Here is a 27967-nt window from a genome sequence, read left to right as displayed (position 1 = left end):
ACCACAGATTCAGTGGAATGTATTTATCAATTAAAACACACAATTCCCTCCTGTTCTTGCTGAATGGTTCATCAGATATTATGATTTGTGATATTTAGGAGTGAGAGACATCAGTTTAAAAATGTTTGAACATACAGCTAAATAGATATCTTCACAGTATAAGTGGGAAACTGACAATCAAGTAAGGTAGGTGTGGCTGTCATCCACCACCCATATGTCATACTTTCTTCTCCCAACTTCAGATGAAGGCATCCTTGGTGATGATGAACTTCAGAATACCTACCTTGTGACGGCAGCCTCCGACCCCATTACCGTCCAGACGGCCAGGCCCCCTGACCCCCCTTCTGACCTGAAGGTGACCACGGCTGGACCCAAGTCTGTGGAGCTGAGATGGAAGCCCGCAGTGGAGCATGGAAGTGAAATACTAGGTAAAAGGCTGTCCCCTGCTCATTGTATCTGTGCGTGTGAAGAGCACGCCTTCCCATGGCAAAGGAAGTTTTGGCATTTCATCATGTTGGCCAGTCGGACACTAACTAATCTTGGTAATCTAACTAATCTACAGCATTCCAAAGGAGTCACTCTTCCTGCTTTTAACTGTGGCATGATGATGTATCAGTGGATTAAAGAAAATATTGAGGCCTTATCACATCAACTTTATAGTCACTGTGTTGCTGTTATTTTTTCCCCTGAAAATAGAGTAACATCTCATCTAGATCATGTAAATGAACAAGGAAGAGTCTTGTGGAATGTTGCCATTTGTGTGTGGTTGGTGCATGTTGATTGAAAGCATGTCTACAGTCACAGTTTCATATCTTCTATAGATTCAATAACGTCTCCCACAGTAGTGAGATAAACCTGTGTAGCAAGGATCCTCTCACCATAGCATTTCCGTCCATGATTGCATGCTATTCACGTGTCAAAATGTAATATCAATATCAGATTGGCAAAGAGACTAGCCCACTCTTACATTCCTCTTCTGTCTACCCTATATATTCACCTGAATATTGTCCTTATTGTCCTTAGAGATGCATTTGGCAGTAAAGTATTGCCATCATTGCTTGGACAAAAATGCAGCAAAGGATTGCTACAGTACAGTATTGGCATAAACTTGGTGCAGTCTGTTGGTGCAACTTTGCCATGGAAATTAGCTGCAAGGGGAGCAACCACAGACATCAACATGATAAGGAAACAATCTGTCACACAACCTCAGGATTTATGAATTATAAGTGAGCCAACAACACACTATTTTTACTAGCGAAATGAAATTTGGTAAATCACTTGTTTTTAGGGGTTAAAGCATTTCTAATCTCTCTCTTTGTAGAGGTCATGGAAATTGTTAGATGATATTGTGAATTATTCCTCTTGTGTACCATTGTAAATCAGCCCATGTAAAATGAATGCCCTTCTAGAGGTATAATTTTTTTTTTTTGTATCGTATTATTTGTTTCTCAAAGGACTGAAGATGTATGTTACGCTGGTAGGGAAGGGAGAGAGTGATGCCTCAGGTGAGACTATTCACTGCGTTGACCTCTTGCCTGATGCCACCGAGGCTACCATCAATGACCTTGTGCAGGGCAAGGAGTATACTATCCATCTCGTAGCTGTCACCGATGACTTCTTCGATCAGCTTCCCGACTCTCACCCGCTGCACAAGGCCCACGATCTTCCAAGGTCTTGGAGTGAAGTCTGGTCAGAAGTGAGCTCCCAGTGGCTGCCGTACGTCAGCATTCAAGCCCGGACCCACGCCAACTCTCCGCCGTCGGGACTGCGATGCACTGACTCCGGAGTGGACTGGTTGACGGTGGGATGGAGACCGCCAGCCTGGGGTGGATACACTCTTGGTAGCTATATGGTAGAGTGGGAGGATGTTACCCCAGACGGGGGCGAGACCGCCTCAGAGGATTCAATGGAAGGAAGCGTGGAGGTCGGCCACACCCACTCCCATGCCAAGCTCCGCAATCTCACGCCAGGCAGGAGCTACGAGATTCAGGTCAAGGCGTACATGAAGCCCGATGCGTCGGGGACCAAGCAGAATGGAGGCAGACAGATGCTAATGAATGTGATCCTGGAATCTGATCCCATCACAGTCCGACTGCCTTGCAGGATTCAAGCTCCCAATCTTCGCATTGCAGGATTCAGCTCCTACCACATCGATCTGAGATGGACAAGGCCACAGCTTGCTTTGAAATCAGACAATAAAGGTAAGAGAATCTATGATTTTAGTATAAATTACATAGAAGAAGTGATGTGGTTGATAATGTAGTCTTTCAGTGCTTTTTACATGAATTGGAGACTGTCTGCTAAAGGCTGATACAAACATTATGAATAATGGAATTAATGATATAAGTTAACGTATTAATCATAATGATAATAATTACCTCTACTCATGAACATACATTGTTTATAAACCCAGGGTAGTCTCTTCAGTGTTAGCATTGCTCTTTGAAGACGTTTTACAATATACCATTATTAATCAAGCATTGCCACATACCTATTTTCTTTCACACATCTGGATGCAGAGGGACTTCATCAGTATAAAATAAGAGCTCCTATTTCATGAAAAGCTCAATGTTAGGTAAGTTTTTCACTTTCTTCCCATGATTTTTGTTGTAAGCAGAAATTTGTTATCATGAAGTAGTATGTCAGTGTTTTAGCATTGTGATCATCTTTATCTCATGGGCTGCATAGATTCAAAGGCGCCATCCAAACTCCTTCGCTGCACCCTCCTGGGCTACCGCCTCATTGTTGAAGGCAACACTCCCATCTACCTCTCCCACGACACTACCCGATACACACTGACCCAGGTCAGAGGCGGGAGGACCGTCAAGGTGCAGCTCATCGCCGTGACAACCAACAGGAAGGTGATGCTACGCAGCGAGCGGAAGATGGGAGCGGGTACGGGTGGTGGTGGTGACCACGCTCAAAAGACAATGGCATCAGTCCTGAAGAGCATAGGGGATAACAAGGATGAGACCAAGACTAGGATGCTGTACATCACAGTGCCCAAGACACAGTCTGGTAAGAGAACATATTTTGCGTTTTTACCTTGAGAGTATACAGTATTGCCCATTGCTATCATAAAAACTTCTCCCCATAATGTTATCTTCTCAGTGTCACACTAAACCATGTACCCTTTATGTCTTATTATTTGGGTCAGAATTCCATACTAGACGGGACAGTGGGGTAACAGTATAGAGCAAGATATTTTGAATTAGTTTTTAGTAAATATGTGCTAATGTTAATTTAACATACATTTTGTAGTTCTCCATGTTAATTTCTCATACATTTTGTGTTTCTCCATGTTAATTTCTCGTACATTTTATATTTTTTCCATGATATTACAAAGTGATATACCTGCTGCTTGACATGAAACATAGGATTGCACATGAGTATAGAAGTGATGCTGAATCACATGATCCCAAATTACCTCCTTTACATTGTGCATTTTGGTCAGTAGGCCTTTTTGGAACACACATTTGTGAAACATTCAAGTATATGTTTCCTTGCTTACATCCAGGGGCTATTATCTCATGCACCTGCACCTACCACCATCTGAGGAAAGCGATTGGTGATTCAGAGGAAGCTGACACAGGGTAAATGTTGAGTCTCAAGTGAAACTACAAAGATTGACCTCATGTGGATGAACAGATACAAAAGGGATAAGGGCCCTCCAAATGTGTTTTGTTTTCTTTTTTTTTCTTCGTTTGTTTGTTTGTTACTGTTGTTTTCGTTGTTTTCTATGGCACTCCCAAGTCTGTAAGAGTTCTGAATCTACTGAGGTACACATTTGTACAAGACTGCAAAATATAATTGCTCCCATAGATGTACTTGTGTTTTTAGAGAATGACAGTTAAAACATAGTCAGTGTAAGAGAAGTCAGAAGGCTATACATAAGAAGAGCAGTCAGTGTAAAAGTAGTCAGAGGACTAGTCATGAAATATTAGTCAGTGTAAGAGCAGTCAGAAGAATACCGTTTATCATGAGCACAGTAGTCGGTATGTTTAAAGAATTGTCATGAGAAGACTCATCGAAGTAATAAGCAGAAGAGTAATCAATGGAAGAAAAGTCGTTTTATTGTTCCTGCTGCTGCATTGCCCAAAATATGATTACGGGAATAGTATCAGTATGACATCATTTTTTTACTCATCTCCCTTAGACCCCGTTTACAGTGAGTGAAAAGGCTGGGCTTGGCCCGGGCCGAGCCCGGCCTTTCTTTCACTGTAAATGCGCAAAAGGCCAAATGCGGTACCAAAAATGGCCGCGCATTTGGCCAAGCTCTGGAGGTAGTCGTGGCTTGGGCTCGGCCAGGCTCGGCCCGGGCTCTGCCTGGCCTTTGCTCACTGTAAACGCAAACTGGGCCAAATGCGGTACCAAACTGCGATTGGCGCGCTCTCAGTAACAATCACTTGCTTACAAGCAGAGCGCCACTACAACAAAATATTAAAAGGTTTGAATTAAAAGCCCAGGCCGAGCCCTCCACTGTAAATGGACAGAATTGCGGGGCCGAGTACCGCAATTGAGGCCGGGCTCAGCCCGGGCTCGGCCCAGCCCTGGACTGTAAACGGGGTCATCAGCTTATGACACAAGTGATAACTTTTCAGCATTGATAGTTTGTGTGTATGTGTGAGTTTGTGCGTGTCTTTGTGTTGAATGCCTAGAATATCAAGATTAACTCTTTCAAGAGGAAAACAAAGAACTGCTTTCTACACATCACTTTGTGGTGGATACAAAAGAATGTCAACAGCTCTGTAACACTGCAACTCCATTTCTTTTCTGCAAACCTCGTGGCTATGTCAGGCACGACCCTCTGGGTTACATCAACGTCCAGTGGAGCCTCCTGGACTGTGGGAGTGCAGAGGAGCAAGGCATTCTGGGATACGACGTCAGCTGGATGTGCGATGCGGACGGGAAGGAGCAAGTGGCTAGCATCTCAGAGGACTGCACCAATTACCAAATACCTGTCATGAGGCTGGGGTGAGTCACTTGAGAGCTGGCTATGTTTGATGGAGCATGGGAATATTGTAAAATGAGGAATGTTCGTGTGCATTTTAATTTCACAAATTCCGCGAGAGCCAAGATTCGCGAAATTAAAATGCATGTGAAAGTTCTTGTCTACATTATATGCATTGAATGTTAGAAGCAACTCGTGAAAATTTCATGCTGCGAAAAAGGCCGTCCGCTCCAATTCACAAAAATTTTATGCTGCAAAAATATTGTGTTTTACAGTAGATGTTAGATGCTCCCAGTAATACGCACTGTATCCATGCCTCTTAAATTTATTTGTGATATTGTGTGCCCCTCTGCATATGTTGTAGAGGATGCTTATGGAATGCAAAATATGTACTACTATCCTCGTATACCTTGTCAATCTTCTCTTTGCAAAGAAATTGTCAGAATACACTTCTTTAAAGAAATTGTCAGAATACACTTCTGCTATACATTATCATCACATACTTTCATGTAAGTGTATATTGCATGCATTTTAAAGACTATACTGCTGCAAAGTATTGTATTATTTTTTGGGAAGCACCAAGTCAAAGCATAGCCCCTGTGTTATGATCTAAAATTCTCTTCCATTTCCCTCCCAGCTGTGTGTATGACATCGGCATACAGCCAGTCAAGGACGAGGATATTTGGCAGGATCTCAACAGTCCCACAATCCAGTGCGAAGTGCCGGGACCGCCGGACCCTCCCACCCTCTGCTGTGTTTCCATGACAACCACTGAGTTCATTTTGGAGTGGGCTGAACCAAGGACCTATGGTGGTGTTGGATTGAGGGGCTACCAGGTAAGAAACTCCAATGCATGCTTTCATTTTTCATACTTTTATGAAGTCTGTATAAGGCATTACGTAATTAGAAATCCCTTATTGCTTAGTTGCATGCGTACAGTTACTGTAGGTAACATGCATATCACCATTGATATGCTTACGGATACTGTAGGTAACATGCATATCATCATTGATATAAAACTTGATATGCCAAAAGAGGTAGAATAAAGACCTCCTGTTTAAAAAGAAATGGAAGGGAAAGAATCTGTCAGTACTAGTTGAGAGTCAAAGGGCATGTGATGGTAGCAAGTTTCAAGTTTCAAGTTTTATTTAACCAATTCATTAAACATTTGACATTTTACAAAAGGATACAGCATTAAGAATAATGAATGGTTTGGGACCCCAAAAGAAGCAGAGCTTGTAAAAAAGGCGTCCCGGATAAACATATAAAACAAAACATACTAAAGTTTTAAACATATTAACAAGGAGTATAATAGTAACATATTTACATAGGACAGATGCAACACAAGCACACACACACACACACGCACACACACACACACATTCAATCACACAAACACGTGTCACAAAAACGCTCATGCACATACATGTAGTTCACATGAAATTGTAGAAAGATACTTTCTATTTTACTATACTTTTAAATTCAGCTTCCCTGATCAGTTCTTGTTTTACAAATTTCCCTCAAAGCATGATGATTATGGTGTCTTGATATACTCAGTGGCCCAAATTCACGAAGGTGGTACAAATGAAACCATGGTTTAAACCATGGACAAAAACCATGGAGCGCCAAGTGTCATATGGAATATTTCGTTACGAAATCAGTCATTTCGTCGATGAAATGATTATTTTGTAACGAAATGACAACATTTTGTAACTAAATGAACATTTCGTCCACGAAATGATAATTTCGTTAACGAAATGGTCATTTTGTCGACGAAATGACCAATTTCGTAACGAAATATTCTGTGCGACACTTGGCGCTCCATGGTTTTTGTCCATGGTATAAACCATAGTTTCATTTGTACCACCTTCATGAATTCGGGCCAATGTCTCTATGTCAGTGGTAAGGAAAGGTGACAAAGCATTGTGTGGAAATTCTCCTTGTTTGCAAGTCTCTGAGAAATATAATTTGTTGATTTGTATTTCCTGGGCAAATTCATGAGGCATTGACAATTATCTTGGGTGCCACTGTGACAACTTGATGCTAGAAGACAGGATGCTGAACAGCTTCATGCTTGGAGATTCTGATGAATCTAACAAGTTAAGGCTAGTCCATGATGACAATATTTTGTGTGAACTCAGATTCTTGCATTCTGTCTTTAATAGCAGAGTAGAAATGTTAGACTAGTTAGCTCTTATAATATATAGTTTCATGATATGATTCTGTGAAGCACATTGTACTATGCAGTTGTATGACACTGCTGTTTCTTGGGGTAGACACTAACTGTTATAACATACTGTAAAACATGATATATTCGCGGCATGAATTTTCCGCGAATTGGAGCCGACGGCCTTTTTTGCGGCATGAAATTTTCGCGAACTGCCACTGGCATTCAATGCATATAGTGTAGACAAGAACTTTCGCGTGCATTTTGATTTCGCGAATCTTGGCGCTCGCAAAATTCTTGAAATTAAAATGCACGCGAACATTCCTCGTTTTACAGTATAGTCTCATAGCATATTCCTGTCTAGTTGTATGACAATGCTGGGTTAAGGGATAGTCATGCTCTACATATGAAAATGCCTGCTGTTTTGCTTCCTTTCCAAGGTTTACATGAATGGCAAGAAGATTGGGCATGAACTGAGTGCAGGTCACTACAAGGCTGCTGTGCCCTGCAGACCTGGCAGGTGAGTCATGTGCCATTTCACAATAAGTGAAAGTACCATGGCCTTATTTAGTAATGTATTCATCTATACAGCTAATATCAATACTTAGCAATATTCCTACAATGTAGCTGATTAGTGCGCTGAAAGTCTTTGTTATTGTTGTATATATGTGTGTGTGTGTTGTTGTTTTTTTGTGTGTGTATGCTGCATAATTCCAAGGAGTAACAGGAAAGTGAACTTTTTTTTTTTGGTCCTTTTTTTAAACAAATCTCTAGGAGTGTAGCTGTGTGTCAGTTATTCCTTGCTATGTTTGTAACTACAATGTATTGTTTGTTTTTTTAAATCATTTGAACTATTAACGAGGAGGAATATCATACTGAGAAAGTTTGTGGCAGAATCATTAGAGTCCCAAATTCAGCATAGACATTCCCCCTCCACCACAGGGTCTACATCCTTGGCATAGCTGCCCTCAGTGACGATCCCAAGTATGCTGACTCCGCCCACGACCAGGACCTGCAGCTCTGCACCCCCGATGAAGACCCAAAGGCTGCCAGCCAGGTAGTCAGGGTACCCCTTCTGGAGACCCTGTCCCCATCAGCTCCCAAGAGAGGGGGACAGCGAGCACACCCGAGGACCTCTTCCGGATCAAAGCTGGTGCCAGAGGTCATTGACCTGCGGCCGTCCCTTGTTGGCACCTATTCCATTGGTATCACCTGGGATTTCCTTCGTCCAGGTGTGTTGTGTATATCAAGATGTTGCCCTATTTGTACTTCTCGAATGCCCAGATAATGCAACAGATGCGAGTTGCTGTGCTTTGGAGATATAAGTTTTCCAAATATGCTACTTTCTCATTGCCAGTTTGTATTAGATGTTTTTTTTTTTTTTTTTTTTTTTCCCAACATGGCTGATAGCTCTGGGTTCTGGGTACCATTGTCCTTTACTTCCACTGAATGGTAGATGTATGCACTGTCCTTTATTTATTTATTTATTTTTTTTTTTTTAGATTATTCTGATATTGGATCACCATTCATGAAAATAAACTTGGTAAATTGCTGGACTTAATTGTTTGTAGCAATTTTAAAGAAGGAGCTGTGCCTCCCAAATGGTCATATTTAAATTGTTGATCACCAATATGAGACTAAAAATTGTACATCATATTCATTGATCTAGGCTGCAAATCAAAGGGACACTTAATCCTCCCTCTTTTTAGTGAAATTAGGCATTCTACATTAACTCCAGCAAACTTTATGGAATAGTGTGAATTGTTCAATTCATAGTGTTACCTGAATATAGTTAAAAACCTTACAAAAGTATAATGCCTGAGTTTGTACAATGCAAAACTCAAGAAAATTGTGATAAAACGCTGGAATGAAATGTCTTTTCTCTGTCTTTCTTTACTGTATTATAGAGATTATTGAGAAGGTGCAGAGACTGCAAGTGACTTGGAGCAGTGTGGTCAAACCAAAGGTGAGGAATCACTGGAGACCTCAAGCATTTGAATGTTCTTTCTGGGAGTTACTTTTTGATGGAGGATTTTATCTCTTTGCTAAGTACAATTACAACAACCAGATTCAGAAATAATGTTAAACAAAACAAACATTATTTCAATTGTCACCTAGAGCCAATGTATCCCCAATTCATTTTGTTAATTTCATTCCTTACTTTTAAATTAATTGTTAATATTATTATAAAAATAATTAACAAAGAAACCACTTCTTACCATTGTTATCCTTGTTTAGTATTAATTATCTGGGTCATTAGTGTAGCTGAGTTCCATAGACACAGCATTTCAAGTAATAGAACAAATCAGTCATATGTTTCTTCTGAAGTAGGAGTTCCAAGCGCATGTCCCAATCCCTAATTTTGAATTTTAGTATTGTAAGAGTACTTGCATTTCAAAGAAAACATGATGTGTAAAACATGCAGTATGACCTAATGGTTTCTCTGTCACAAAAAGATGTTGTTAGGACTCTTCCTTCTTACATGTTAATCGACAGGAGGTTGAAGCGCTGCTGAGTCCCACAGCCAGCAGGTTCACGGTCAAGAACTGCGCGGCCGGAACCAATCACTTCATCACGGTGACCGGTCTGGACAAGGAGGACCGGAAGATGTGCCGCTCCAAGCAGCTGATCGTACAGACCTCCTCCCAGCTCAGCCCACCACAGCCTTACATCAGGTAACCCACTCTCATACACTAGGCAACAAATACAGCGTAGGAAGGTCTCCTAATGAGGTCACATGTAACCTGGCAAAAGAAGAGTCTGGTGAAGTTGCCATATTCTGATATTGGTTTCAGGAAAGTTTCCATCCTCCTAAGATTCCACTTTATTTCCAAACGTCTTGTCAACACACAAGAGAAGAAGCCAGCAATGAGATATGCAGTTTCTTGATGAAAATGTCTTTTGAAATTTACATGCAGTCATGCATGTAAACACAAATGGTAAATTAATACACCATATCATATCGTTTATAAAAGCCAAAAGATAGAGAATTTAAAATTTAAGCATGTATATATATATATATTTTTTTTTTTCTCTCTCTGTGATAATTTTGTCAGGAGGTTCTTGAGACGTCAAGTTTTCAATATGCAACGAAAAATCTTAAGCCAAATTAGCTCACTTTGTGATTATCTCAATACTAATGTCTGTGATTTTATTAGGGAATTGTGATGACAGCTCACATATGATTCTCTGCAGCTGGTCTTTTGTCTTTGATAAGGTGTGCCTTTTCCAATTCCTGTATCACTTAGCATCAAAGATACAGAAAGCAATCAGTGGCAATTGCCTATATAACCAAAACATCCTTGAACTTGACCCTACAAATATGAAATGACTGCCAACTTTGAGAGTAGTTTTGTTAAAATGTCACAGTCTTTATGGTGAATATATGGTGATTTGTGGAAATGGCAAGGTTGAAATGGTATGTACATTTGTACATTTCTTCTTCGTATCCATTTGTTAGTTGAAAGTGAAGTGTTAAAAGTTTTATCCCATTATAATGCAATGAGGCTCTTCCTGGAAACGCTCTGTGAGGAATCAAATGCAAACTGTGAGTTTTAATTCAAGGTTTGAATCCTAATCTGTGCACCACCCTTCTCACCTTCCATATTAAATGCCACCTCCCAGCTCATCATCTTTCAAGGGCTGCACTGTCAAGTGGGACAAGCCCAAGGAATATCGGGGCGCCTCACTGAGCGGCTTCCGACTGCGGATGAACGGTCAGCAGACCACCACTCTTCCCGCCACAGCAACAGCCTTCACCTACAGACATGGCAAGATGGGCCATGACTACTCATTCAGCCTCCAGGTCAGTGTGTAGACACAATACCATCAATTAAGAATCAAACAGCATAGCAGGGAAGTTAAGCCGATTGTATATTCAATTGAGCTCAATTTAGTTACTTCATTTTCATCAAACAAAAGGCGATATATAATTCGAATGTAAAACAATGTATATGATAGATAAAATATGGTATGAAGTATACATATACATACTATGGTATATAGTATGATATCCATAATGTGGGTAAATACCAGTCAGCTACAAGTAAATCTTGCTCAGAAGCCAAGATATCTAAAGAAATGCTTTGAACACACTCAAACACCAACTTATATACATGTTCTGACTAAAGCATTTCAGTACCTGTGGTATTTACTCTTTTTTTTTTTTATATGTACATCACAGTTTTTAAAAGGGAGGTGCAATGTTTGAGGCGAATTCTGTCAAGGAGATATTCTCTAATAGCTGCAATACTTGCAAGGCTTATTGTTTGTCTGAGATGGAGAGATCTCAACAGTGAAAGTTTCCACAGAGTCATGATGGTGATTCTAGATCTGCAACATTGGCATTGTAATGATCAGCATGATGTCTAACTACGCTTCTCCTGCACTCTACCTCACTCTTGGGTCTGCTGTTGCATGGCACTGTTAGTGCTACTGCTCTTGAGCCTATGTCTGAGGTGCTTGTCAATGCTGGCATATATCTTGCCCTAAATTATCTCTTTCTGTGTCCTGACGAGCAACAGAGTTGTTTTGACAGGTGGCTTGTTATTTCCCTTTCCCTCTCCATACCTATGTTACTGTTAATGTTTAACTCTTTATGTGCCATGGCGGAAACCTCCCGTGTGCCACAAGAGGAGGAGATTGTTTTGGTTTTGGCGTGGGCTATGTAGCTCCATGGTGCGTGTGTGTGTCGACAAACTTCTACAATGCTCTCCTTCTTATTCCCGTATTTTCGTTATTTATGGGTCAAATTTTTTCGTTCGAAATTCAAAACGGATGACTATAGAATTTCTCAATAGAATATAAAATCTAAAAGTTTAGAAAGAATAGAGAAAATTGAGTGCACTTTGAATGGTCTGCCACAGGCAGATATCCTTATCATGCTCTTATACGTAATATGACAGCTGTTGAGGTCATTACACCCTGGCTTGGCCTCCAGGTTTGCCACGCCTGAGTAGAAAGTTATTTTGCAGTGGGCAAAGACATCAACTCCCAAAAGTAAAAGTGTGACTTTTGTATACAAAACATTAACAGAAACTTAGAATTTATGCGCAAATCCAGAAAGTGATACTGCTTGATAATCAATCACCACATAAAAATGCAAGTTATATGCGAGAGGAACGAAAGCATGACAAACGCTTTCCTTGTACTATGGCATTTGGGGACTTATCGATCGGTTTGGGCAGTGCCAGTGTGCAGCGTTGAATCATATATTGGAATCTCACCTGATGTCTGTTTGTTTTCTTTCAGGCTGTATGTAGTGACCCTCACCTCAGCAGTGATTTCTCAGACCCAGTCTATGCGACATGGCCAGGGGTTGTGGTTCCCGACCTTGTGCGGACTCCGAGCACAAGGGTGAATGCCATCAACATTGGCTGGAGTACCCCAGAGCTTGTCGGAGGGGCAAAAGTTCGGCAGTATAAGGTATAGTATCATCTGTATGGCATGATTATTTATTTCATTGATTTATAACTACATCACACAAAGAAAGAAGAGCGAGCAATTGCTGTGAATACTACTATTGTGTCAGATTAACCATTTGGCAGTAGAGAAAATCTGGATAAAAATACCAAGAAAAATTTGTACAAACATTCTGTGTGTCAACGAATTCCTTGACACAATAGAGCCCACCTGTCCACAATGATATTATTATGTTCCATGCATATACTACAGAAAAGTAACAGAAGATTACAATACACAAATTATTACTAGGATGGGTACAATGTTGTGAAATAAAGTGTCAAGTACACTTCACAAAATGATGGTACTGTCAGGCTGTTGTATTGCTAGACATTTGCCTAGGCATTTATTGGTTTGATCCTCTGTGATGCAACTTATGTCAGACCTGGTCAGAGACTGACAATCAATGAGCTATCACTTTGTAAATATTTACCAGTCACTGAGCCCTCTTATATCATGAAAAATGTAGTGAAGATATTTTTGTTTGTGTGACTAATTACCTCATTTAGGTTCTATGCATGGAGGAACAGTCTGGTCTCAACAGACACGCCCACCACGCCCCTCTCATATCCAGCCCTGCCCTGCCACCTGATGCTGCATCAACTGAGTTCAACGGGCTGATTCCCCACCAGATCTACACCATCTACCTGGATGTGTACCTCGCAGGCCTGGCCAAGCCGGTGCGCTCCAAGGCCCTGCTGGCCCAGGTGGCCCGAAGGCCCACGGCCCCAAAGCTCAGCATGCGGGTCGTCGGTGCAGAGGAGAGGAAACACCTGAACGTTGAAGCTTGTGCCATGGCCCACGACAGGGACAGGTATGTTGAGGTGTCTGTCACGGTAATGAGGCAGGAAAGCTGGGTGCTCTCTTGGAATGGTCGTGCACATTTCTGGGTAAACGGTTGTGTAGAAGCCAAGCATTACGTCCTGGACACTAGATTCATTTGAACACACTACATCGTCTTCACTCCGTGGATAATATCCATTTGCTACAGCCTTTCCAAGGCTGTAGCTGCACAACTCTTTATTTAGCTTACTACAAACAAATGTTATGCCAGCACAGATTTTAACACTACTGAATAGCTCTGTCATAACAGTTGTTCGTAGCATCATAGATGCTACATTCTTGGTAAGCTTGACCAAGTCAATGATAGAGCAAAGGAGACTCCCACTTAATATGTAAAACAAGAAGTTTATTCTGTAAAATTTTTATGGTAGTGCTCTACGTCATGCATGCTCAAAGTGTGCCTCCTGAAATGATATGCTTGATGGAGTTTAGAATCCTCTGCCATTAATTCCACCATTCTGCCCCCCCACGGAAGAAAGCAGTAACTGCATAGCTGCTGAGCTGAGATAAATGCGATCTTGTGTTTTTTGCAGATTCTTTAAAAACACAGAAACATTCAAAAATAATTTTGTGGTATGATTATGCACCATACCTAGTTGTCTAACAATACCTAGGAAAAAATGATGTTTCCGTTATTTTTTAAATGTTATTTAGGAAAATGCAGTTACTGCGGTGGCTCACCCTTGATTCTGGGTAGTTTCCCCACGGAAAAAAGCAGTAACTGCAGACGGCCAGGAGTCTGCTGTTTTCCCCATGGAAAAAAGCAGTAACTGCACATGTCACATGACCATAGGAGGAGAATTGTTACCACCACCAGGTTATAAAGTTCTTCTACTTTCTGGTTAGTCTAGATCTATAAGATCTAGGACCTATCGCTAGACCTAGACTAGGTCTTGTAGATTGAATGGCATTCTGTGTAAAAGTAAGGTAGACACCTATGTACCCTAATTGAACTTTGGAGTGCCCGGCCTGGCCCCTGACACATGACCCTGGACTAGACAATAAAGTCAAGTCTCTTCGTCTTAGATCCTAGTCGAACTCTGACGTTACACTTAAGCTAGACTACAGATCTATGCCCAATGTTAGTGCTAGACCTAGATCTATTACGTTAGATTAGGCCTACTGACATTTTGTCTAACACTAATCTAGATCTACTCTGTAACTTTAGATCTGGCAGACCTATTTTAAACTTTAGGGCCTACATCTAACATTAGACTAACGTTAGTGCATTAATACTAGTGCTCATCTCCCTTCAATATATTTTCAGCTCACCTAGATTTTCTGGTTCTGGCCAAAGCCATGGCTACCATGACTTTTCCTCTGCAATTCATGATAGATTTACAGGCATGCCTGGACCGCAGAAACTGTGTGACAGCATGGTTAGCACTGGCATGATCACTCAGACTGTACCAGACCTGCAATACTGTGCATGCAAGTGATGACTGTGATGTGATGCAATGTTTAGCTAGTTACTGTCTGTATGCTGCAGAATTTATGCGCATGCAGCTGCTGCACGCGTATTCTGCACTCTGAGCGCACTGAGTCTGCCAGGTTTGCTAGTCTCCAGAAAGAAGCTTTTTCTACAACTTGTCATATGATTCCCTGCGGGCAGAGTCAAGTTTAATACTGGTGAAACAATCTTTTTATATCTACTCTCCTAAATTATGGGAGAAACTGCTGTTTACATTGTTTAAAAAAAAATAATAGAAAAAAAATAAATGGTATTAGGGAAAAAATATACAGGAAGGACTATACAGAGTCTGAATGATAAAGACTAAATTGTTAGTTACTGCTTTCTTCCGTGGGCTTTGTTAGTTACTGCTTTTTTCCGTGGGGAAACTTGCAAAGTTGAATCAACTGGATGCAGTTACTGCTTTTTGCAAAAGTGAAAAATTGTATTTTTGGTCACTTTCATTTTTCTTTTTGCAAAACTGACCTATTAACATTGGAGAGCATTGGGTAAACTATTCATTTTTGCAAAAAAGTAAACATTCATAAAAATGTCAGTTACTGCTTTTTTCCGTGGGGGGGCAGCATTGGTAAATGGGATTGGTCATAGAGGGAGACTTGTCATCATGGCAAAGATATTAAAACATTCTCTTCTAGGTTCCTGTCTATGGTATCGGCCGGCAGCAGCAGTGATCTCATGCTGCCAGTATGTTTGTTCTGCTTCCAGATTACTGCAGGAGTTGTTTGACCTTGAGTTTGACCTCCAGGACAACTACCTGGTGGATGCCCAGTATCAAGATGACCTGCTCTCCAGGGTAAGTCTTTTGTCATAAAATGAAAGCAATAGATTTCTTCATAAATGAAGTAAAAGCAGCAGTGAATGAATAGCGCTTGCTGTCATTGAGATTTTGTATGATTGTGATGTCACAATGAATCTTCATGTATGTAAATGTGAATCACTCCTGTGAATTGGGGCAACCCAGTGCTACAGCTGTAGTACAACTTGAGGTGCAGCTGAGGGGCTCAAACAACGCACCAAAATTTAGATCGTAATGTCATGTAAAATTAAGATGATAACTGTTCGAGTTTTTTAAAGGGGAAGGCTAGTAACTGATCACTGGGAATCAGTGGAAATGCTGGAAGATGATTGTTCCAATCCTTATGGGATTCATTCAAGAGTTCATTGTATATCTATTATTGTGTGAAAATGATTTGCTTCAGAATGGTCTCATATTCAAGTAATGTACAGTTTAATGCTTCCAGGTTAGCGTCCCTGGTCAGTGACGGAGCATTAATCTGCACATTACTTGAATATGAGACAGTTCTGAAGCAAATCATTTTCACACAACAATAGATATACAATGAACTCTTGAATGAATCCCATAAGGATTGGAACAATCATCTCCCCGCATTTCCACTGATTCCCACTGATCAGTTACTAGCCTTCCCCTTTAAGCATAGAAATTCTTTCCCCTTTGTGTTGTCTTAGTTTACTCTTCATCATTATTGTTTGTATACCGGGCCTGTTGAATTATTCCCAGCTCCAAAGTATAGCAGAACTTTTGACTGTCACTTTATACTATTAATTTTCATGTTGTACAGCCAAAGGCTTAAAGACCAAAGACAATACACAGATGTGAGCTATATACAATGTATGAGAAAGACAGCCTCTCACATATTGTACTGTTCATTCACTCAAGACACTGCTCCAGCCAAGATGGCAGCAACTAAAGATATAACTCATTGTCATTTTTGACCAACGGAGGCCCATTCATTCAATCCATTCAGCAAAGACAAAGAGTGCACACTTGAAGTGTATCTGTTAGCAAAGAATGGAGGACCAGTCAAAATTATATGTATGTATTATGTTGACATTGTTCTATCTTGATCTTTTAAACAGGTTGCAGAAATCTCGTCCCTTCTAGCTGATATTGAAACAAGTTTGGATCACTGCCTGGAAAACCTTAAGAAATATACAGGTGTGTCTCATGTCAAATTACAAAGATTTTGCATCTTGAAAAAAAGTTTTTTACATCGTTTTGTAATAGATGTATTCATATCTGCGATGTTCAATGTAAAACTGTAAAATGTAGGTCAGTTGAATTTGTATACTTTGGAGTAAAGTATCAAGCATGGTGTCATTATGCAATATTTGTTTCCCTTTTTTGAAGACTGAGCTGTATAGCACAGTTATCATAGCTTTGCAAAGATTTAATGGTTTAGTAATTTGACAAGATACAGGAAATGTACATGGGCAGTGAATGTAGCAGAAGTGCAAAACTTGTCCTTGGGAAGCGTGTCATATGAAATTATATCACAGATGAAAGTTTAACATTTATATCACACAAATCTTTCCATTAGGAAAGACTTGCTTGGGTTTTTAGCATGTTTATGAACAATATTCTCAAGAAGTGTTCCATTCATATTTGAGGACTCATCTCCCCGTCCATGTGATGTTGTTCTTCCAGGCACTGTCAGCATAGCTCTTAGCTGGGACCTGGTTTCCGACGACGGTGATGCTATGGTGTCTGGTTACAAGGTGCTGGTCAATGGGGAGCAATATGGCTTTGTCCTCCACTCGCAAGTCTGTGAGACCGTCATTAAGGTGAGCTTTTTCCTTCACAATGATTCGCATTAAATGCGCTGATTACGAACAATGATGAATGTCTGCTGTGAAAAAGAAAATAGGTTTGATTCATAAATAAAATAAAATCCTTCCATGGAGTAGGCATATGAAGGCATATGTGGTCTCAGTGTGTGGTTAAAGTTTCTTTAAAGCTAAGCAATTGATCTTTGTTGAAAAGAAAAACAACAACAACAACCTTGGAATATTGATGGTCAACATTGTAGATGTCTAGATGGCTTTGAAAGAAGCATCATGGAAAAAAAAAGAAAAGGTGGTTTGTAGTGTTCAAACCCTGCCAGGATAACAAAGAAAGCTGTAGTATCTCCAATGAGAGTGTCATGCATGGATCTATCATGTGATCGTGACAAGTACGACATGTGATCATGATGCGTGACCATGTGAGTTTCAGTCATGTTGAATTGTGTACAAATAAATTAACTGGCAAAGAAATGCATAAATTATCAAGAAATGATGGAAAATATTAGCTATATGTAAGACTGAATATATGTGTTTGTGATGCACGTAAACTTCTGGGATGTTGTCTTCCCCTCTGCAGCTGAATGCTTACAATGGCACCCACAGGATCAGCCTGGTAGCAGTAACTGACCACCCGGTGGGAAATAGTGACCAATCCAATGTGGTTTCCGTGGATACCTGTCCCTACCGCCCATTTGTCAGCTATTGTTTGAACAACATCCACAAACCAGGTTTGAGGTGAGATATAGTAAGACATATAATCCTGATTTTGAAAAAATAAAGATATAAAAATTGCAACTAAAACGTAATTCAATTTTCTCGACAACAAATACACATACTAAATATGGTCTTATCTTTAACCAGCTGTCAGTGCAGCCCTTTAATCCATCGAGGACGGACTAATTTTACTGCAGCACATATTTCCCATATACTCCTGCCCAAGTATGCATAGGACTAGTCTTCAACGGGATAATGCAGTCATTTGCTTACATTTTGTACATAGATTTACAATAGTTCATCAAGGTTAAGTGAGAGATTGTTGGTCTAAAATGCTGCTAAATCTCTCAGGTTTTTTTAAAGGCCCCATGAAAAATTGACTGTCCAGGTACAAATGTGTCTTTGTATGTATTCATCTCAGTCTCCCTTTTGTTGCTCTCTTGCCTCATCCACACCCCTTCAGGTATCCCCAGCAGGGCTGCTGCACCTATCAGGAGACACTCCGAGAGGAGACCCACCCCGATTTTCACCTCCTGCCCACCCTCCACCAGCACCTGCCCAAGAGGCGCATTCCCGCCCCCTCGGTAACTGTCTTTGACCAGGACCAGGGCACCTATCGCCTCCTCATGCCAACCAAGCTGTCCAACCGCAAGCCCCATGTGGTGCTCTTCTGGACCCACTGGTAAGCCAAAGGACAAGGACCACATCCCTCTCCTGAAAGCTTGTCTCCGCTTTGTTCAAATGTTTTAGTTACTTTTAGTTTAGCTAGTTTTACCTGACTTCAGATATTACCTAGCTATTAACAAAAAGAAGGAAATCATTTATAATGAATTGAAGCTGAAGAATATGCTTATTGTCACTGGGGCAACAAGACCTTGTATCTAAAATTTTGGTGAAAATGACTTTTCTGGATTAATGGTCAGATAATCAGTTAAGTGATGTCATGTCCAAATCCTAGCTGTCTTAACCCAAAAAATAAAGCCACCATAGCATGTCAAAGGAAAGTCTCTCCTATTTGATGCAGTGCTTTGGCTGCCATTTTTTTTTCTCTCTCACTCTCCTGAACATTTGACATTTTGAAGATACGAGGTCTTGTTGCCCCAGCGACATAATGCGTTTATAAACTCTTGAGGCTAGAGGCATATAGACATATCAGATTTTGTTGAAATCTGCACAAACAATACACTTCTGTCATTATGTGCCATTGGGATTATTGCCATAATGGTATCTAATAAGCCACCTGTCCCTCACATATTGCTGCTAGTATATGAACACAATAAGAATTCACATGAAATGGAAGTAAAGCTATGGTACATCAAGTACCCAAATTGAAGCTGGAGTAGCAGTGTACCAGATGTTTGCAGATCCGTATTATTCAAGTTCTGGTGTCAATGCTTGTTATCAGGTGTGTTTGAAGTGAGAAGACCTGCAAAGAGCTGTGTGTTGAAACGTCAAACTTGTCAAGAGACATGAGTGAACGTGGAATGTATTACTATGAAATGGAAAGGTCAAACTACTGCATTCCTTGTCAGTAAACAACTTTACTTGATTGCATTTTGTTTCCTGTGCAGGTGTCTTGCATCACAAGCGATAATGAATCACTTTGTTCAGTACGCCAAGAAGAGATCTAACAAGGTGAGTCAGATTTGAGCTTTCACATTAATGACTAATCATCATGATTTCTAGGCATTAACCATAGAGTGCTCAGAGAATGCTTCAAGGTCAAATCATATCACAGCAAACAGTATGTGAAATTAGGACTGAGGTTTCTCTAGTGCAGCTGTAGGATTTTCATCATTGATCAAAGTGAGAGTTATAGCAAAGACCCATGTGAGATCTACATGTAAGGACCATCTTTAGAAGTTCACTGAAGGGAAGAGATATTGGGCCATTTACCATATCTACTTTTCATGGTAATGACAGACAGAGATATCTTTAATGTTTACATGACAGGAGTTGGTTTTCTTGAATACAAGAATATTATTCTTGTTGGTTGAAGTGTTGTTGGGGTTTTTCTTTTGTATTCGTAGGCCTAGAAAAGATCTTCACAAGTATACGTGCAGAGCATTTGCAGAACACCTAATGTAATTTGATGGTATATTTGTGATGATACACTCTTCGAATACAAAGAGTTGCTGTTGCAGTATTCTGTGTCCTTATCCACATTTGTATGGGTGTTTTTTTCTTCTCTGTTCAATCAGTTTAACATTCCCATGTGAACTCACAATACTTCTCTCAGTGGTAGCTTACACATGGAAACCTCAAAGAATTAGTTATGTCAGATTTAAACCTGATTTGAGCTGTTAGAAGCAAAGCGCTACTTCCACAGGGCTAATAAATCTATGAATGCAAATACGAGCACTACTTTTTAGCATGGGTGTTGCCAATTTCCTTTTCTCCCCTGCATTCCATGCACACTGCATGATTTAACAAGTGTAAGTGTAAAGTATGGAGCTTGGAGTTGCACATATTTGTAATGTAATCAGTGAATGAGTTTTCAGTGTAAGGTGTATGTTTGTGTTTATATGACAACACCCCAGGTGGTCTGCATGGCAATGTGCTGTCTGAGTGGAGAGGACACCGACTTCCACAGGGCCAACATGACCAAGGTGCTCTCCTCCCGAGGCTGGGGAGGGGGCGGGGCCGGGGGCGGGGCCCTACAGCACTGCTGCTGTTGCCAGGAGCTAGAGGAGGATGGGTCCAAAGTGGTGGCCGGGAGGTCCCTCAACACCAGCCACTCCCTGGTCCAGCATGGTAAGCCAAAGCTCTAGATGCCACTTTCCCCTATTTCCAATTCCCGACAAATTGATACCACAGCCAGGGCTTGACACACTGGAACTATTTTCCAAGATTGTCCATTCAGACCACAAAGTCATTGTATGGACATGTTGGTGCCCCTTGTGGGAAAAACAGAATACATGTAAGTGATGCTAAATAGAAGGAAAAATAGCAATTTAATTTGTACACTTAAACCTGTCTTAGTGACCACCTGTCTATAGTGGCCACCTGCCATATATGACCACTAAAAACAATTCTTTCTGAGAGAAAAAGCATGTTAAGAACCTGTCTATACCAGCCACTTTTTTTTTGTCTCCCTTCGGTGGCCACTATAAACAGGTTTGACTGTATATTAGTTGCCCCATTTGGCCACAAAAGACATGCTCTTTGCAAATTTGGTGGCTGGACATCAGTTTTTAGTGGCTTTGGGCCTTCCTGATGTCAAGCCCTGACATTGTAATCATAACATGTTATGATTGTTTCTAAACTGGTGCCACCTTAACCACTCAAAGATGATTAGCTTTGGCCTTGGTTTTCCATTTGCAAGTATGTAGTGCTAGAATTTTGAAGGCCTGAAGAAATTGGGCTGAAAGACATGCATACCAGGTGTGGTCTTTGGAATTTTGCACTGTGTCAATCAGATGAAAAAAACATCTTTATCTTCTCCTTTCGTGGCGGTTTTTACCAAATGAGTTTAACTCATGAGTAGGAAAACTACCTGGTATATTCAAGATAAAGCCTAGATAAGAAAGGCGTATGATTTGATATATGAATTGAATTATTCTATGGTTTGTTACTGAGTGACAGTTGATATCAATCCATTGCATTTTATCTCAATAATGAGCGTAAAAGATCACACAGCACTTATCATATGAGAAAGAGGTCTTGTAAAAGCATCAGCAGTCTGATGGAAGACAAAGACTAACTATGGTGGCTTTGCTTATACTGTCAGTTGTACTTGAAGAGTAATCATTTTGTAGCAAGTTACTTTCATTAATCGCTGCAAGGCAAGTACTTGCAATCTGCAAGTCTTCGGCATCTGAAATATGTAGGTGTATCTCTGTTCTACTTCCACTGATATACCAGTAATTCTTTAAGTGGTACAGGTGTATTCACAGCACCTGTTGGCTCTTGGAGTCTTCTGTCGTTTTTTGTTTGTTTTGTTTTTTACAAGTTCGAGTTTATTTTTTCATTCAACATAAATACAACAGAAAGTTGATACAATGGGAACATATTAAGTGGAGATAAAAGAAATATGAAGATATACACTGATTTGATTAAGATGAGATAAGAGGCAACAGAAAGGAAAAATGGTACATACTCGTAATTTTAATAGGGAGTCAACAGGAAAAAGCAATAAGCCTTGTGAAATGCTGACCCCTGATATCATACAGAGTATATAATGCTATTGAGCCTAGGAAAAGAAAGAGCAAAAGAAAAGGAGAGATAACAAAAGTGATGGTTAATGATACCAGTCTAAAGATGGCCCTGTCAGTTCCATGGACCTACATTCTCTTTCCTACAATCTGTTTTCCTTCCTCTCTCAGCTTCTGAGAAGAAGAGTTCAGACGCCCTGTCGGCCGTCAGCGACAATGTTCCCGAGTTGTTTGGGGTCATCGCCGTGCCAACAGTCATCGTCATTCATCCAGAAGGTATGTGTAATGCCTCCAACACGTAGCTTTTGAAACACTTCTGTCAGAAGTGAGGGGAAAAAAAATGAAAATTAAGAGAATGAGAAGTTGATTTACAAATCAACAGTTGCTGATATCAACTGGTTCATGGTTAAAGCTTTATAACTCATTGTAACCTACCAGTGTATATTAGTCAAGAATGTTTTACTGATATGAGCATTTCATTCAGTTACACTGATTTCATTTGTAACAGGGCAATCTCCCTCTGTCTCTAAAGTACATTCTCCCTTAGCCTTTTGACAAGACCTTGTGGCTGAAAAAGAAATTAACTGTGAGGAAATGAGTGAATGCGAGACCGAGTGGGGCGCAGCTAGGAGGCCTTTTAAAACCTGACATGAATTTCTTATCTTTGAAGCTCGTTTCACGTTGATTTTGCTACCAGAAAGGTAGTGGCCAATCAGCGACTGCATTGACGTGGCATCTAACGAATATGCATAAGTATTCATATCTGCAGCTTGATGATCCATATCCAGCCTACACTGCCTGCAGTTGCTGCCTGTGTTCATAGTGTTGACATGTGATTCATTAGCATACCAACTGTGGATTGACTCGTGAATATATGAATAATTCATGCTCACGTACGTCTTAAAGCAGATTAGCATACCAACTGTGGATTGACTCATGAATATATGAATAATTCATGCTTACGTACATCTTAAAGCAGAAGGGAAAAAAAAACCACTGGGTCTCGTGTTCACCCGTTTCTTGCAGTGCTCGGTGTGGTGAGTTAGTCTCATTCCTCAGCCACCAAGGCCTTGTCAAAAGGGTAATTCTCACTTAGCATTTTGGGATGGCCACTTTGGTAAATATATCAAGCTCTACAACCAGTGTCATGGTTACGCTTTACACTTGCAATATGTATTACTCTTTCTTTTCTTTTATCTTTTTTGATGCACCAGGATACCTTGGTTGGAAGAGCTGTTTTGCTGTGACAGACCAGGCTGGTTTCATGACATCTCTTGATGCAGGCATCATCAAAATGCTGAGGACCAACCCAGCCAATTTCAGCACCCTCTCCTTGGCAGAGCCTCCCATTCCTGAAGGTAAGGGGAGAGAGAAACACCTGATGGACCACTTTATGTACCATATCTTTTGCCCAATGGATTCCAGAGACATGTCTTGTGGGGTGTCTGTCCATCCATTTGTCCATCCATTTATCCATCTATTCAATATTTTGTGATCCCAAATTTTCTCTGAATCTAGCTTCAGTATGCTTCTCAAAGTGTAGATTTGTTAATGAAAAATCGGGGCCCAATCCCCCTGGTCATACAACTGTAGGTCATGAAAATACATGTACATAATGTTCCTGCTGTAACTTTAGCCAGAAATTTTCTGTGGTAATATGTGTTGTAATTCAGTTGGAAGGATGGAGATAAATAGTCAGTAATTTCTCTGAAATGATAGTGGTGCAAGGTCATTGGTCATTTCTAAGGTCACTGTATTATTACCAAATTAAAAGCTGACTTCCCGCCATAACTTCAGCTAGGAATATCTGATGGTAATGTGATTTTTTTTTTTTTTTTTTTTTTTGGGGGGGGGGGGGATTAGAAATGAGGGAGGAAAAAAAAATAGTGTGGCCAAGATGATTGTGATCGGTCAAGGTCACTACTGGGTCAAAGGTCACTGTTTTTCAAATTTCAAATTCAAATCAAATCTTATTTGCAGTATCACAAATTCTTTTAGAGTAAACAACTGCAGAAAATCAATGTAATACAAAATGTGTAAACATTTATTTTAGAGCAGAACATGTCATATTCTAGCTACTCAGCTAGAAATGACCCGTAAGAAATTTTTGTTTGTTGGGTAAGAATAAAAATGAGGAAACAGAGAGTGGCATAGACATGAGTGCTGAAAACTCATGGTCAAAGGCTATCGCCATCTGGTCATGATTATGTGGCCCTAACTGTCACTAGTTCAGTCCAGTTACCATGTCATATAGTATCATAGATCAATAATGATAGAGTAGTGAATGAATGGAAAAATTTTTATTTTTTACCATAATTGTTTGTACGGAGAGTTTTAAAGGTCAGCCCCAAAAAATCAGTGGTCAAGGTCAATGAATTTTACCAAGATATGTATAAGGGTCTTGTGGCAGAATATAGTTTTTGTGTGAAAAAGCAGAAAAAAAAGGATTATGATATGATTATATATTACATTAAGTTATAATGCAGAGACAGGGGCTGTAACACTGATGACTGATTATAAGGACTTTAATATTCTAAGTATTGATTGCCATACAATGTAGTAAGAAGTTGATTGAGCCAGAAGGGGGAAAAGTTATAAAGATACATACATACTATGTAGACATCAGCTACAAGTTATATTCATGTGTGATAATATTTAAACTTATGTATAATGCTGATCTTGTTTTGCCACAAACAGCAGAAGGCCCATGCCAAGCCAACCAGCTGCCCCCAGCACCTGGCAGCCAGCAGAAGAAAAGGGGCATGGCCTGGGGCAGAGAGCAGGTGCACCATGCTTCGGATGCAAATGGAGTGGGCAGGGCAAAGCTCTCCGTGGGCGTGGCCAAGCCCAGGACTCCGCCCATCACCAGCCCCAAACTGCGCCACTTTGTCCTGAAGAAGAAGCAGCGGCAGGCGGAGACGGAGGGGAAGAGGCTGATAAGCATAGACACGAGGCCGTTCTCTGCCAACGTGAAAGCAAGCAAGGGCAAGGCCAGACCCAATTCGTCTGTCACCATTTAAAGGGGAAATCCACCTCATAAGATTAGTTTGTTTGAATAGAAGCAGGAAAATAAGACAAAGTCAGAGTAACAGGACAGTGAAAGTTGGAGTAAATTCTAATCAAAAGTAGGGAAGTGATGAATTTTTTCCAGGCTGTTAGCAACAAACACAAATTAACAATTTTGTTTTGTCAAATGCGAGCATACCCTCTATTTGGTCTGTACTATAGAATAGAATTTTATTGTCCCATCATGTTAATTTCCAATTGCACATGCACCATTGTTACATTCATTGTAAATATGTTTCTATACAGCTACTGTATGGAAAGATATATTCTGTCAACAGATAACAGAAGAGATTTCACTGACTTGTATTCACAGGGCTAATGGAAGCTGAGCTCACATGCTACATCAGAGAGTTGTTAATTTGTGTTTGAGTTGTTGTTTTTTTTCAAACTTGTGCCATCTAGCTCCTCTCATTTTCTGGTTCAAGTCAAATAGACTTACTTTGAGGTTGGACTTCTCCTTTAATTAAAGAGACACTCTCCTCAGGTCTAAGCTGACTTTGATGATCAGACTAAGGTCACACAGAGGGCATGACATCATTGCCTCATTTTATGTTCATAAATGCAGTTGTGACTGATGATTGACGCTCCTAGAAGCTGAGCAAATATTTGGTTAGTTTTTGGTAATTTCAGCTGGAGCATGAAGCAGAGTTTCTCTTCTTTCACACACTAGTATTGAACATCTTGTGGCTGAGGATGTGATTGGAATCAATGACATTTTTATGCCTCCGCCAACGAAGTGGCCGGAGGCATTATGTTTTCGGGTCGTCCGTCCGTCCGTACGTCCGTACTTCCGTACGTCCGTACGTCCGTCCGTCCCGTTTTGTTTTTGTCGATATCTCAAGAACTGTGTGGTGATTTTGCATCAAACTTGGTATGAGGGTATATCCTTGGGGGATGATACTTTGTGTGGATTTTAGGGTCACAGGGTCAAAGGTCAAAGGTCACAGGTTATTTTGTGAAAAAAAAAATTGAAATTTCATGTTTTTCTCCATATCTCGCAAATGGTTCAAGGTATCTTCATGGAACTTAGTATATATGCTTGTACCGATGGGCAGTGATTATCTAGGGAAGTTGGGGGTCATGGGTCAAAGGTCAAGGTCAACTCCTCAAAATATAACTACTTTCCTTATATTTATGCAGTGCCTGAAGGATTTTTTTAAAACTTGATGTATGCATGTATAACCCAATATATATTCTGTGGGAAGTTTCTTGCCAAAAGGTCAAAGGTCAAAAGGTCAAAGGTCAAGTGAAAGTGCTAAATTGCACTTTTTCCTCCATATCTCAAAAATAACTGAAGGTATTGTCATGAAACTTACATATTTATGCATGTTCTACCTAACAGTGATTCTCTTTGGAACTGTGGGGTCAAAGGTCAAAGGCCAGGTTTCGATAATACTATTTTACCATTTGATACTGAAATTATACTTTTTCTCAATACCTTGAAAATTACTCAATGCATAAACTTGTAAAAGGGTCAAAAGTCAAGTGAAAATCATCAGTTCCCCCAAATACCTGCACTCTTGATGTTTTAATCATTCATCCAATTGAACCTAGTTCTAGGAAAGTGAACATTCAGCACATTTGTGGCAAACCTGTCATTTTAATATTTTGCCAATTGTGTGAAACTGTCATCACACATTGTCAAGACATTGTACTATAGACCTATTAGGAGAACCATGTATTACAGCGGAGGCATACACCAGTCGCCGTAGCGACATTTCTAGTTTTGTATGGTTCTGCTCCATGTACAGAAGAGATGTATGGATGTTCTTGTCAGTCTGTTTGCTTGCTTTGTGTGTGTGTGTGTGTGTTTTAGTTGCAAGGTTAGGTGAACATGATTCGGGCATGTAGTCAAGCCTGTTAATGGGAGCCACGCACATGAATTGAAATCTAGAGAAGGATTGTCTTACACAGGAATTGTGTAATACAAATATTATGTTTACAATAGCAGTGTAAGGGGCTAGTACATATTGAGGACAACTTCAAGAACTTGTCTCTTGGTAATGAACATGGCAGTTTTTCCCTAATTTTGTGACTATATTCAAATCTATGAAGATTTCTTGTTTGTTTTTTAGTCGGCCAAAGTTTTCAAAACTGACTTCCAATTGATGGAGAAAGATGCTACGAGATACAAAAATTGAATGCTGCCAGGCCTTTAGACACAATATTTTGTGAAATACAATACAGTCTTATTTCCAAGCAGAGGAAATTTTCATTGCCTATTGTCAGCAGATTACTCTATATTTTACAATATGTCTAACTGATTATATTAAATGCATTCATTGACTGGTGTGGAATAAAACTAAACTGAGTGCCATAGAACACAACACAGCACAATGTGAATGAAACCAAATTTCATAGAGTAGCTAGGTCATGGAATAAAACCTATTTTGATAGGTATTATGAAAAGATTTTACAGACACATATTTTGAAGGGTAATTCAGAGTGAAATGTAATGCTGCTAAACTTGTTGTAGCTCAATATGCGTATTTAAATTGTGTACTGTGTTCGTGTAACACATGCAGCAGAATGTCGTGACCACATTTTCATTGTGCAGA

General features: G+C 40.2%; 1 protein-coding gene across 1 annotated transcript in view; it reads left to right on the top strand.

Annotated features, from left to right (window-relative positions):
* Window positions 1-26040, top strand: part of LOC140244889 (uncharacterized) — a 66913-nt gene extending 40873 nt beyond the window's left edge. The window contains exons 40-62 of the mRNA XM_072324501.1: window positions 243-428; window positions 1455-2201; window positions 2689-3018; window positions 3518-3593; window positions 4798-4974; window positions 5589-5787; window positions 7559-7638; window positions 8061-8350; window positions 9026-9084; window positions 9615-9793; window positions 10743-10923; window positions 12369-12542; window positions 13088-13392; window positions 15598-15685; window positions 16771-16849; window positions 17339-17475; window positions 18053-18210; window positions 18653-18871; window positions 19761-19824; window positions 20730-20943; window positions 22515-22619; window positions 23558-23701; window positions 25041-26040. Coding sequence (XP_072180602.1) covers window positions 243-428; window positions 1455-2201; window positions 2689-3018; window positions 3518-3593; window positions 4798-4974; window positions 5589-5787; window positions 7559-7638; window positions 8061-8350; window positions 9026-9084; window positions 9615-9793; window positions 10743-10923; window positions 12369-12542; window positions 13088-13392; window positions 15598-15685; window positions 16771-16849; window positions 17339-17475; window positions 18053-18210; window positions 18653-18871; window positions 19761-19824; window positions 20730-20943; window positions 22515-22619; window positions 23558-23701; window positions 25041-25363 — 4514 coding nt within the window. The 3' untranslated portion in view covers window positions 25364-26040. The remainder of the gene's footprint in view (window positions 1-242; window positions 429-1454; window positions 2202-2688; window positions 3019-3517; window positions 3594-4797; window positions 4975-5588; window positions 5788-7558; window positions 7639-8060; window positions 8351-9025; window positions 9085-9614; window positions 9794-10742; window positions 10924-12368; window positions 12543-13087; window positions 13393-15597; window positions 15686-16770; window positions 16850-17338; window positions 17476-18052; window positions 18211-18652; window positions 18872-19760; window positions 19825-20729; window positions 20944-22514; window positions 22620-23557; window positions 23702-25040) is intronic.
* The last annotated feature ends 1927 nt before the right edge of the window (window positions 26041-27967 follow it).

The sequence above is a fragment of the Diadema setosum genome, chromosome 2 (genome assembly GCF_964275005.1).
Source record: "Diadema setosum chromosome 2, eeDiaSeto1, whole genome shotgun sequence".
Lineage (NCBI taxonomy): Eukaryota > Metazoa > Echinodermata > Echinoidea > Diadematoida > Diadematidae > Diadema > Diadema setosum.
Note: the sequence above shows the minus strand (reverse complement) of the source record. Positions and strands in the feature narration are given on the sequence as shown.